Source organism: Caloenas nicobarica, chromosome 16 (genome assembly GCF_036013445.1).
Source record: "Caloenas nicobarica isolate bCalNic1 chromosome 16, bCalNic1.hap1, whole genome shotgun sequence".
In the NCBI taxonomy this organism is placed as follows: Eukaryota; Metazoa; Chordata; class Aves; order Columbiformes; family Columbidae; genus Caloenas; species Caloenas nicobarica.
Genome location: NC_088260.1, coordinates 3,413,959 through 3,427,678, shown reverse-complemented (window position 1 = coordinate 3,427,678; position 13,720 = coordinate 3,413,959). Strand labels below are relative to the sequence as shown.

At 45.6% G+C, this 13,720-nt stretch overlaps 1 protein-coding gene across 1 annotated transcript; it reads right to left on the bottom strand.

Moving 5' to 3' along the window:
• Nucleotides 1–689: 689 nt before the first annotated feature.
• BRI3BP (BRI3 binding protein) lies at nucleotides 690–7,051 on the bottom strand. Its single transcript, XM_065646774.1, has 3 exons — nucleotides 6,830–7,051; nucleotides 5,499–5,601; nucleotides 690–4,847 (listed from the first exon to the last, which is right to left on the bottom strand). The coding sequence occupies exons 1-3, from the start codon at nucleotides 7,019–7,021 to the stop codon at nucleotides 4,429–4,431; spliced, it is 714 nt and encodes a 237-aa protein (XP_065502846.1). The 5' UTR covers nucleotides 7,022–7,051; the 3' UTR covers nucleotides 690–4,428.
• Nucleotides 7,052–13,720: the final 6,669 nt, after the last annotated feature.

Here is a 13,720-nt window from a genome sequence, read left to right as displayed (position 1 = left end):
TCTGCCCTGGTGAGACCTCATCTGGAATATTGTGTCCAGTTCTGGACCCCTCAGCTCCAGAAGGACAGGGAACTGCTGGAGAGAGTCCAGCGCAGCCACGAAGATGCTGTGGAGCATCTCCCGTGCGAGGAAAGGCTGAGGAGCTGGGGCTCTGAGCTGGAGGAGACTGAGGGGTGACATTAATGGGGATCAATATGGAAAGGGGGAGTGTCGGGAGGATGCAGCCAGGCTCTTCTGGGTGACAACCAGTGATAGGACAAGGGGCAATGGGTGCAAACTGGAACACAGGAGGTTCCACTTAAAGATGAGAAGAAACTTCTTCATGGTGAGGGTGCCAGAGCCTGGCCCAGGCTGCCCAGGGAGGCTGTGGAGTCTCCTTCTCTGCAGACATTCCAACCCGCCCGGACACCTTCCTGGGTAACCTCACCTGGGTGTTCCTGCTCCGGCGGGGGGATTGCACTGGATGAGCTTTCGAGGTCCCTTCCAGCCCCTGACACTCTGTTTTTTTCTGTTTCTGCCTCAGCCTTCGGGGGTGGAGCTGCCCCGCTATGTCCCCTTCGCCCCCCGGGTGTTTCACAACCACCCCGGGTCCCTCAAAGCCCCTGTGTGGTACCAGGTGGGCTCCAACCCCCCTTTCCCCCCTCCAGAGCAAAGTCTGAACGCAGCAGAGCTCTCAGTGCAAAGTTTCAGTAAAGGTTTATTTTAAGCTTTGTCACAATACCATAGGTGATTCGTGAAATCGGTCTACAAATATTGAACTACATAGTACATCGATCGGGTGGTCAGATAAGTAATAAATAAAGGCATGTATAGCTCTGTAAAAAATAAGTCTGATATATTTGTAACTACTTAATATTATCAGTAGAATCTAATATCTCCCTATGGATCATATGTCAAAAGTATACATACGTCATCTCGTCAGACCAAATTATTTATTTTTACATAAACACCGTTGTACAAACTTAAAACACTATAATCTGAAATCTGATGTACAAAACAGGCTGTGAAATCACTAGCGCCAGTGTCGAGAACAAGTGCTGCCACAGCAAATAGAACCTCTGGCTAAAAGGAAAAGATCGACTTTTAAATGTGCTGTCATCACAGTTCGATGGAATTATCCAAAAGTTTAAAATACATGCGGATACAGTAAAACCTTTTATTTTCCCGGACAAAGAAAACTCATGGTCATTTACGTCATTAGCTGCCGAATACAGATCAGAACATGAGGCGAATCACACTTAAAAACGGCCACGCCACCCAAGAGCGGAGATTGATACTGGTCTATTTTCCACAGTAACAGTGCAACGAGTCTCGAAAAGCAAATCACGAGTTGACGGACGCACTAAGCACAGCACTGAACTACACCAGGTTGTACACGTTGTGCCCCGACACCCAATGCCACTTGTAAAAGCGTCACATTCCAAACACGACAGATCAGTTTATCTACAGGTGAAGCGCATACTTCCGAAGAAATTAGTTTTGCAAAAATGTGAATGTCTTGAAAATAGTAGTTTCAAACGTTAGGTCTTAAAGTACAAAGTTTAAAACACTCAAGACCCTCCCGGAATTTCTGATACTGGACAGTCTGACGCCCATCTTAACCGTCCCTTGGTGACACGGGGCAGCGAGATTGGAGTTTTGCTCCCATTTCTGCCACCAACTTGAGCAAATCTCTCAAATTCTGTCTGGGTTTATCGGTGGGTGATGGGGCGACACCAGCGCAGCCCCCCCAGCAACGGCAACACAACAGCAGTGCCGGCACCACAGCACGTTCTACAGAGCGAAAACCGCCACGGAGAAACTAGAGCGCTTGGTATGGAAAATATCTGTAAAAGGTATTTACAAAAGTCAAGAGAGATTTAAATACAACACCACATTCATGTCCCGAAAGCGCTTCCACTACAGTGCGTGTTTAAAAAACACAGAGCGTTTTTAAAGTATCTATATATTGAAGATTAGATTGTGCTTTAAAAAAAATCATCACTTATGAATTTGACTAACCTGGAAACCGAGGGCTGGGAAAAATACTGATTCAAAATATCCAATTTTATATATACTGCTCTTCACATAACATTTTGCTATACATGGGATGCACGTAAATATAAACATTCTTTTCTTCAAGCAGCAGGGTGTTCAAAATTAAGAGCATTAATACAGGAGGGCTGATTTTACAAAACTAAGATAAATGATCAGCGCGAGACAAGGAGATACTATAATCCAAATTAACTTTTATATAGTATTTTAAAAGAATTCTTTTATCATAGACAACTCTTAATATATAAACATTTCGGTATTTTTAACTTCAACATTAAATATGGATTCCATAAAATACATTCTATGCAAAACTGACCCATGTGCAGAGTCCTGCTGAAGTCGATGGAGCAGCTTCCACGACCAAGGTTTGCAGACTTCAGTCCTCAGGCCTCTAATTTAGCAAAACACGTAACGACCTGACAAGCTTTGCTAACGAATTCCTCATTTCCAGGTTGGCATTTGAGCCCAGTCTGTGCACAACAGCAGGGAAAACTGAGTTTACAAGGAAGACTCCGTAATACTATGGAAAATGAGCTGTAAAAAGGAATATACTGTAATTTACATTTTCAGCTTTACAAAGTATTTGTTGCCATGGTACTTATCTGTTCATGGGAAAGATTTTAAGTTATGAAAAGCAGTTACGTTTCAACTCTAAATGTATTTCTCGAAAAACGGGGTGCAGGGGGATTTACAAATGATGTAAAAAAAAAAAAAAACAAACGGATTCTAACAGTGCCAACTGCATATGAACTTCAACCATGTTGAATTTAAGTGATCGCAGGTCGGAATAAAGGCCATTAACGTGGATTTTAAAATAACCCCTCATGTAAATGTCGCATACAGACCAAAAGAGGTTAGGCAAGTAACGCACATTTTAAGAAGAGTATTAAACTTCAGCACGAAGAGAAAAATAAATTCACCCCATAGTTACATTCAGTGAAGCGTCACATCCAAGCAAAGCTCTGCCCAAGGAAAGAAGCGGCCGAAGAGCAAGAGCCAAGCCAAGCTCAGACAAGCCAAGCTCAGCATCCCCAGCCAGTCCTGTTCCCCTTCCCTTCCAGCCAGTCCCTACACAGCCCCAGTTTTGGTGCTGTTTTTCTGTACTGGTGTAGCTGTTATGGCACATGGTTCTGCAGCCGAGCTCCATTTCCCCTCTCGTGGCATCGATGCTGGGCTCATCACTACGGTTTAGGTCACCAAGTTAAACCTCTTCTTGGACTTTCTTCCCTGAGATTCCCTCCCTTACAAAGCCAGCGGTACCCTACCCAGCTTCTTAGCTTACAAATACACAGAATCCTTCAAAAGAAAATTGCTTCAAAGCTCCTACATCGCTTTGAAACACGGCTGTTTAATGCACCCTTCTCATAAGGTGACTTGCTTTCCCTAAAACGCAAGAGCGAGGACACGGACTTCAAGCAAAAAGCTCCTATAAAACTATTACAATTTTAGAAAAAAATCCAGATCTTCCTGAAGATAATTTATTGCCGCTTATTGGTCCTGAGAAAGCTTTAAGCAACAATACATTTGCAAGTGTTCTAACTGCTGCCTTTTTTCAGAAAGTGCGTGGGTCCAGAGATAAAAATAATGATTATATGCACTTATGCTGAGAAAATGCTTCATTGTGAAGATCAAATATGAATTACAATTTGCCACACTACATCTCTTCCTCCTGTGTCACTGTTAAAACACATTTCCTTTCAGACACCAAATTAAAGTTCTTGAGATGAAATCCAATGGAAATTATGCCGCACGTGCACTTCCCAATTCCTCATTTGGGACTGGCATTTAAGGACTTCATATCTATGAAATCTTCCTTCTCCCTTATTCCCCACCTCCTATTAAAAGCTATGGTGTGAATTTTTTGGCCTGCATACCAGAAAATTCCTCATCCCATACTCTATGAAAGGCAACTTCAGGCAATGAAATAAGCCCACAATAAAACGAAAACATTCGCGACTTCGAAAAAAAAATAAAGTGGACCCACAGCAGTTACTTCTCAATGGAAGTGTTTGGTAGCTTGAGATTTTTTTTTTCTTTTTAACTTTTTAAGTGTCAAATTTGCATATGTTTAGCTGAATTTCAATATCTGAAAGACTATTCAATTTGCTTTTATAAAAACTTTACAAAAGATGTTTTTAAATGCTTGTAAAAGTAAGCCTTTATCTACTGAGAAAATTCTAGTACTGGATAAAACTCTGAATATACAGCTGATTTTTTGTTTTCTCCTACAAGTATAATGGCTGAGTATATAATCTAGTTAAATTAGTCTTACACATGATGAAAAGTTCTAACTTCGCACACTTTTTACCATGTGATGTTTTTGTTGCTTTGTAACTTCGAACGAGACAGTGCTTAGGAATTTTCTAGCGCTGGTGTGCAGTGGTCTGTACTGGTTTATTGGTCACTGCCTCTGTCCAGGCTTTCGATCACCCTGGACAGACGGATGTTCAGGAGTCTGATCTGACTATCCAGGTGGTCCATCTTCTCCTCAAGGCTGCTGCTGCTGTTTCTTCTCCAGTAAAATCCAACCGGCCCCGTCATGAAGTAGACGGCTACAACAAAGCAAAGGGGCAGGACAGCGTGTTCTGGGTCACCTTCGTACTTCTGAAGGATGTACACGCACGAGAGGGTGAAAAGGGCAACCCTGGCAATCCAGAAAAAGCGACCGAACAGCATGTGCAGGAGATAGAAGAAGAATCCAAGGAAGAGAGATAAAAACCAATAGGCAAGTAAAATGGCACCGATCAGCAGAAGAGCGCGGGTCGGGTTGTTGGCGATCGCCGCGGGGCTGAAATAATGAGTCAAGTTGGAGGCTGAAAAACAAAGCAAAATTTACAGAGCATTAACAAGTGCGCACCAAAGCGATAAGGGTAAAAAAGCAAGGACGGCTTCAAAGGGCCATGCAGTGGGATCATGACTGTGTTTCCTAAAATAAGGGGTAAAGCTAGTTCATCTATTTCTGGATGGACCTTTTTCAAACCACTGGCTCAGCTCCAATGATGCAATTGAATTAATTCCTCTAAAGTAGAGGTGCCAAGGGTTCTTTAAAGACCAACTACTCCAGGGCCTAAGGTCAAAATTTATACTGAGGCTAAAGATCCTGCTTTGTCAAAGCTATATTCCAAACGCTCTCGATTGCACCTTTCCTTTCTTCTAGGCCTTCTTTATCTCCCTGCACCGTTCCTGGCCACGTGCATCCATTTAAGGGTGATACCGAGAAATCAATCATGCCTTGTAATGTATAGATGTCCTGTAGATACATAAACAGAATCAGAATGGCTGTTTTTAGTCCTCTTGTTTGAAGGTACTAATAGCAAAATCAAAGCCATGTGAAGTGGTTAGAGATACCACTGATGGATGTCTAATGCAGCATGATAAAATGTAATTATTTTCCCACTCGGTCTATGCTTGTAAACATTGATACAGGCTGATAGAGTTCCAGAGTTAACAGGCATCACACTTACCATCAATTCCAAGGACATCTAACAAATCAGTCCATATTCTCCAGAATGTGTCCATTAATATATCCACCCCATTCACAAACCTTTCTGTCAACCTGGAGAAAAACTGAGAAATAAAACTGAAAATTATAAAAAATCCTCAATTCCTTAAATTTCAAAATCTACTAGTCATGAGAACAATGATAATTCATCAAACAAGAACTGTGGACTACTTTGAAGTCCCAAGGTAAAATCATAACTTTGTAAATGTTTTAAACTCTGGGAATCATAAATTTACTTACGGTAATTGCCCTTATTCTAGGCATTTGGGGATGTAAATGTATATGTTGGCGGGATTTTCGAATGCATTTTATGAGCTTTACCGTTGTTCTGGAGATTAAAGAAAACACTGTGACTAGCAACGGACACTGGTAAAGCAGAACACAGTATTATGGTTTTATCGAGCCACTGACAGCCCAGCTTCACACCGAAATCACAGAATCACAGGATGTCAGGGGCTGGAAGGGACCTCGAAAGCTCATCCAGTGCAATCCCCCCGCCGGAGCAGGAACACCCAGGTGAGGTTACCCAGGAAGGTGTCCGGGCGGGTTGGAATGTCTGCAGAGGAGGAGACTCCACAGCCTCCCTGGGCAGCCTGGGCCAGGCTCCGGCACCTTCACCATGAAGAAGTTTCTTCTCATCTTTAAGTGGAACCTCCTGTGTTCCAGTTTGTACCCATTGCTCCTTGTCCTGTCACTGGTTGTCACCCAGAAGAGCCTGGCTGCATCCTCCTGACACTCACCCTTTACATATTTATAGCTATTAATGAGGTCACCCCTCAGTCTCCTCCAAGCTAAAGAGCCCCAGCTCTCTCAGCCTTTCGTCATACGGGAGACGCTCCACTCCCTTATGTCTCAAATGCATTTACAGGTCAATTTAACAGTATTTATTATTTCCTCCTAGTGGCTGAGGAAAGAAGGAGCAGAGGAATGTGCAGGTCCCTCATGCCTCAGATCCTGCAAGTTCACATAGGGCCCTGCAAACCCAGGATGCTCTTTGGTGCCGCCAGACCACATCTCAGCCGGAGGGCTCCTCTCCCACCTGAAACAACCTTTATTTAGGGATTAATTAATATATTTTTTTGGCAGCTCGCTCCACGCCAAGCCTCGCCTCTCGGTTTTCTTTCCCAAAGCCTCCCAGGAAACGAGGCCGCGGCGGGTCCAGCACCGAACACCGTGGGGAGGTGGGGGGGGGTGGTGGTGAGGGGCGGCCTCATCCCCCCTCAGAACCACCCGTGAGCAACGAAAAGGGCGCGAAGGGCAACGAACAGAACGAGGAAAACGCCGGCGCCTCACCTTCTGCAGGGCCCTCACGTTGTCCTCGCCGAACAGCCCGCTGACCCCTTGGTAGAGCCCGCTGGCGGCTCGCCGGAGGCTGTTTTGTTTCTCGGCTCCTCGGCTCCTCGCTGCCCGAACCCCGGGACCCGCCGGGCTCCCCAACAGCAGAGCCAGGACAAGAAGAAACGTCGGCAACCGCCGCGCCGCCATGGCCGCCGTGAGCGCTGGGGAGCGCCGCTATTATAGCGCCGCCTACAGGCCGCGCTGTGGGACTGCGCCGGTTATTTTGGGGGGGGGGCGGTGCGGGGGGGGGCGCGGTGCGCTCTTCGAGCGCACCGCGCCCCCCCCCGCACCGCCCCCCCCCCAATTAAAATCATAAATTAATAATTTAGATTGAAATTAGGCAGCCCAAGCTCTCCCTGTGCCAGCCGACTGGGTCCCGCACGCCTCCCAAGGACGGAGCTGGAGCAACGCGCCCCCCGCGGGGTTTGAACTCGGGTCCCACCGCGATATTGAAACTTCTTCCAGTATGAGACCTGTCACTTTATTATAATCAGCCTGTCCCCAGGGGAAATTTTATATTTGATAATCCAGTTGTGGGGTTTTTTTGTTTGTTTGTTTGTGGGGTTTTTTTTGGTTGGTTTGGTTGGTTTGTTGTTGGTTTTTGGGTTTTTGTTGTGGGTTTGTTTGGTTGGTTTGTTTTGGTTGGTTGGAGGGGTTTTTTGTTTGTGTGTGGGGTTTTTTGTTTGTTTGTTTGTTTTGGGGATTTTTGTGGGGTTTTTTTGTTGTTTTTTTTTTGTGGTTTTGTTTGTTTGTTTGGGGTTTTTTGGTGTTTTTGTTTGGTTGGTTTTGGTTTTTCTTTGGGTTTTTTGTTTGGTTGGTTTTGGTTTTTCTTTTGCTTTTTTTTTGTGGTTTTCTTCGTTTCTTTGTTGCTTTGGTTTGATTGGTTGGGATTTTTTTTGGTTCTTTCTTTTGTTTGTTTGGTTTGATTTGGGGTTTTTTGTGGTGTTGGTTGGTTGGTTGGGTTTTTTTGCGGGTTTTTTGTGGTTTTTTGGTTTGTTTGGTTTTGCTTTTGCTTTTGTGGTTTTTTTTAGTGGTTTTGTTTGTTTTGGTTGGTTGGGGATTTTTGTTTGTTAGTTTTGTTTTGGTTTTGTGGTTTTCTTTGCTTATTTGTTTTTTTCCATACTATCTAATCAGGATTTCCCTTGTCTCACATCCGGGCTGTCGACTCTCTCTTTTCAAATGCACTTCATTAGCTTTGAAATCCACTAGTCATGAGTGAAACAAGAAATTGCAGACAAGTTGGAAGTCCATATTCTCCAGAATGTGTCCATTAATATATCCACCCCATTCACAAACCTTTCTGTCAACCTGGAGAAAAACTGAAAAATAAAACTGAAAATTAAAAAAAAAATCCTCAATTCCTTAAACCAACTTTGAAATCCACTAGTCAGGAGTACAATGATAATTCATCAAACAAGAACTGCGGACTATTTTGAAGTCCCCCAAGGAAAAATCATAACTTTGTAAAAGTTTTAAACTCCGGGAATCATAAATTTACTTACTATGATTGCCCTTATTCTAGGTATTTGAGGAGGTAAATTTTCTATGTTGACGGGATTTTCAAATGCATTTAATGAGCTTTACCATTGTCCTAGAGATTAAAGAAAACACTGTTACTAGCAATGGACACTGGTAAAGCAAAACAGAGAATTATAGTTGAACTGACAGCTGAGCTTCACACCTAAATGTCTCAAATGCATTTACAGGTCAGTTTAGCAGTATTTATTATTTCCTCCTAGTGGCTGAGGAAAGAAGGAGCAGAGGAATGTGCAGGTTCCTGCACAGGTGTCCCTTTCTGAAGAGATTCCCGGGCTCAACCCCCCAAGTGACGAAGGGAATATAGAAACCTAATGTCAGAAACCGTCATCTGTCTTTTCGGCACACTTATCACCTTCAGACTGAGGGAATCTGAAGGTCTCTCGTGTCCTTTACCCTTGAGAAACTCTGACTCAGATGTACACGTCGAAATCCAGCACACTTCATGGTGCGACTCCCTCTTCTGACAGGTTTTATGTTGAGTAACCAGGCCAACAAAAGACCAGTTGGGAAGTATAAATTAGACAAAGTTATCAGCTCCTTCTGGGTAGTGAAACCCAACCAGGATGTTAGCAGAGTGAAGTAACAATCTCCAGGAGACAGAAAAGTGCTTTATTGCCTTCAGAGCACATTCTGATTCATCGTTAATTGACGGGAGCGTGAGTTAGACAAGCCAGGAACACAATGATGCCAATCTAAAACCAGACCCAGAGGTCTGTAGTGCAGATTCCACATCGAGTGATGACGTGAGCTGGAGCAGAAAACGTCTGCTCAGTTGCCCAACAGTAACTTCAGGGCACGGAGGATCCTGACACCCTCCCCTGAGCTTCTCGTTGCGATTGGGAAGGTGTAGGCAGCCCACGATCACGTCTGCGCACCATTCAGTTCGGATCTCTGCTCTGAAAATCACAGGGCAGAGCTTTGCTTTACCTGTCCCTTCCTGGGGAGTTCCACAGAGTCAGGGCCACGGCTGGAAGCTCCGCCGGTCACTGCAATAACTTGAGGTATTAATATCTCTTTCTGATTTTGTGTCCCAGATGTTTAAACCTCATGGCTGAGCCTAAGCCTGGTTGCTGCATAGCTATGTACACATCTAGAATAAAGACATCTTTGTTATGGCCTTTTTCCCAGTTTTAGTCTGGACAAAACACTTATTTCCACATTTAGTAGTATGGCCTCGGCCTTTTAGCAGTTAGTTATATTTGGCCCTGAAAGGGTTGGGCCCAGATCCAGGAGGATACTTAGGACCTTACTTGATTTCAGTAGGATATAGATTCTTTACATATTTATAAATGGTGCTTTCATTCTCTTTCAAGGTGGCCTCAAAATTGCTGGTGTGTTAGTACCTCTGAATACTCCAAACTCTTATCTCATACTCTTCCAAAATGCGTTGGCAACTGATGACGGGTATTTTTGAGGTCCTTATGAGGTTTCTGGTGATCTGCCCTCAGTCTCATGCTGTGCCTGGACTCCCAGCGCATGGTAAAGTGTCCGTTCCTGGGGCATTTCTTGTGTGTAAATAACTTTGCGGTACAAAAACACAACTATAATGTAATTATTCTAACTGTCAGAGGTGTTGTTTCCTGTGCCAGCTACAATTCTTCAATTTGCTTCCACTTGACATACCTTCTCTGGGTCCCTTTGTGCTGTTTCTGGTCCAAAGGGTCTCACTTCTGGGAATCTGGGGGACTCCTTGTTTCTTTACATGAGCTTCCATTGTGAGATCCCCCTCAAAGTCACTGCTGCGAAGTGTTTGTTGTGGTTTTCCATCCATTCTTCACAGAGGCTCAGAGGTATGTTTTATTTAGTAGCTGCCTTTGGAAGCCTGTGCTCAGGGTTGTCCTTCACATGAGCGCAGGATAGTCTGGGAATCCTCCCTGCTCTTTAATTGATTTCCTAACCTGTCTCAATGAGCCTATTTCAGGTACATTCATCCTCCAAATCCACAGTTCTTATGAAATCACGCAGTATTTCACCCTTCTCGTTTAAATAAATGAAATCAGGTCTGCTCAAAGAATACATTGCATCACGGCATGAAATATTGATCTCAACCACATTGAACTTTTTAATTTGGACAACTGTGAGGTTTCTAGAAAGATCCTCTGACGAAGGTTTTACCATAAGAAGCAGCATAAGTGTATTTCTCTGTTTCCTGATCTGAACTTGAAACTGTGTAAGATGTCTTACTCAGATATAGGGATTTAACAGAAATCCAAACAGTATTTAGAATAAACTGGGGTCTTCTAGATGTCAAAGTATTAGCAGATCACAGGGTTCTCCCTTTTAAATTATTTGTATGCTGAAAAAAATACCATAGCTTTAAAGAAAGCCAACTGGTGTTACTGTGGGCCAGTCCTTAACCTCACTGACATCATCTCAGAGCCCCAGCTTGTCGTAGCTGATCGTTTTATGGCCTCTTGTCATTTTAGGCCTTTTCTCTTCATGTTTTGCTGCTGGCTTTGTGAGGATTTCTTGCAATGTGTCACTGCTTCTTTTCTTCTCCTTCTTTTTCCCTTTCCTTTTTTCCTCTTCTTCCCTTTCTGCAAATGCTTTTGATTTTGATTCTGGTTGCTTGTACTCCTGACACCAGGCAGAGGTTGCAGAGATCATGGATGTCAAACGAGCCAGAAGTTTCTTATACAGACTCATTAACCAGCTGGTGGCCACTCTAAAGATAAGATTTAAAAAAAAAAAACAAAACCAAACTTTCCAAAATCTTTAGATTTCCTAACCTAGGTGTTGGATCAACATACTGCATAGAGTGCCATGAAGGATTATTACAAAACTTTTATCTCACAGGTCCATGCATTTCATGGCTTGTTTTAATTTCACAGACTGACTGCAGATTAGTTACCTCATAGACCACAAATGATGTGGTGCCATCATCATCATCGCTGTTACTGTTAATCAGTTCTGAAGCATATGTTGAAGGGCCCCTAATGTGATGCAGAAAACATGATTTAATTTTTAACCTATTATTACTGTTAGTAGGTATAAAGTAAGGCTTAATGAGATTCGAAAATGGTCGATTCTAGTTAATCTTATTGAGGCTATTTTCCTCTAGCTATCCTAATCTAGTCTCCAAACTGTTTTAGCAATCACTGGACTCCTCTTAATACCCATTTTCTTGTTAAAGGCTTGTTTAATTTTCCTTCTTTTTCTTCCATTTTTCCAAAGACACTTTTGAAACAAGAAAAAAGCAGTTTGGATAAGGCAAAACTGGAAAGACGACAAGGACCATGGAAGCATAACCCACCCCAAGTAAGGATGCAATAGTAAACCTGCTGTTAATAAATGAGAAGCTCTGTCGGGCTTTCCTAAAAGCCCAAGTTTCATCACCAAATCCCCAGTGCGCCCTTTCCTCCTCGATCAGTGAGTGAGTCAGTGCATTTTAAACTATGCCTTTTTCAGCTCAGTGAGGGGATTTTTGGGTCCCTTCTCAGGTGATTTGCCTGCGGGTTTTCTTTTTAGATGCACAGGTTGCTCTGAGTGGAGGAAACCTGCTGGTGGGCGTCTGCTTTTTTATCTCAAAACCGGTAATATCGGCACCGCCGAAGCGCCTCAGCGCTGAGGGGAATCACGGAGGGACCCCACCCGCTCCCGCCGAGCAGGATGAGAGCTCCCCTCGGATTGGTCGCACCTCCTTCTGATCCGGCCGCTCATTGGTCGACAGGGAAGAGGCCTTGAGAAACCTCTGGTCCAATTGGTTCTTCATGGTGTCAGCTCTTCCGCCGTCAGCCTCGCCGTGAGGAGAGCGGGCTCTGGGCTGATGTGGGGCCAGGCGCGCGGCAGCCAATCAGACGCGCCGGCGTCGCGGCCGCCGTGCGTCACGCGGGATCCGTCCGCAGCGCGGGGCCGCCCGAGCCGGGGCCGCCTGAGGGGCGGCGGCGCTCGGTGGCTTCACCGCCGGCCTGCTGGGCGGGGGGCCGGCGGGGGCGCCGCGGCCGTGACCCCATCGGGGCAGGGCTGTGGGGGGGAGGCCTCAGGGTGGGGCCAGGTGAAACAAAAACGAGGTAAAAATGGGAAATTAAAGATCCGCTGGCCGTGCTGGCTGGGAGCGCATCAGCGCCAGCCGTGAGAGGTGCGCCAGGTGTTTGACCAAAAGCTCAACTTTACACCCCAGGTCAGGACAGACTAAATCAACCGGGGGTAAATAAACGCGGTGGGGCCGGGAGGCCAAGTGTGACCCTGGGAGCTGCACCGTGGTACCTGGTGTCGCGATCCTGTAAATACAAATCCACATTGGGTGACGCTTTAGTATTGTAACAAGAAACATCGTTCCTCGCTTATCTCGGGGCTGGGGCAGAGTGTCTGTGCCGCGGATTATCACACGTTCGCTGACCTCCCCGAGCGTGGCGGCCACGGTGAGGTAACCGTGTTCTGGCGCTATCCCCGGCCTCTCCACGCGCTGGGCAGAATTATTTAAGAATATGCTACACCTAAGGTCTTTCCCGAGGCAAATAAAACGTGCAGGATTGTCCAATTCACGTTGCCTGCAAATCCAATCAAGTAGTTGTATTCCCACAGCGCAAAAGTCTAAATGAAATGTATAGTGAGTACACCACTACCTAGTGCATACATTTTACTTTCATATTTACACTCTGCGCCTGTACAATTTACCATCAAATTCGTATTTTTCAAGGCTTCTACGATTTAGGAGGGAAATCACGACCTTGAAAGTAACAGTTACATAAGCAGCGTGTATAGATTTGTACATTGATATGGAGTATTTCGTTGCCACCACTTTGTGGCTTAAATTGGCCGTTTTGGCATTGCGATTGTCAATAAAAGGCCTCAAGTTTTGGGAGAAGCACCCACTTTTAATCCGGGGCGCAAGATGCGTAGGCGGAGCGCGTCGCACGAGCGTAACTGTGGAGAAACGCCTCGGTATTGGGTCAAAGACGTTTGCCAGCGGGCAAAAAATAAAATAAAGAGGTAGTAACTTTGCAGAGATCCGTTCCGTTCGATGACCTTCAGAGGTCCCGGCTGAGGTCGGGGTAGAGCCCGCCGGGTCGGGGCTGCCCCGAGGCGGAGCGGCCTGAGGGGAGGGACGGCTGCGACCCCCCGGGCGCCAGCCGCCCCCCATTCCTCCCGCACCGACCCCCCCAGCGCTCTCCCGGGGGAGCCCGGAGGGGTGACCCCGCCGCTCCCCGGGCGGGGCCCGCGGCCCGTCCCGCCGAGCTCGCCGCCCCCTCGGCGGGCGGGGCACAGCGCCCCGCACTCTTTTCTCTCCGGCGGAAGGTTACGGTGCGGGTAGTACTCGGCGGCCTTTAAAGCGCCGCGCTCAGAGGAGGGGCCGCGCAGTCAGGG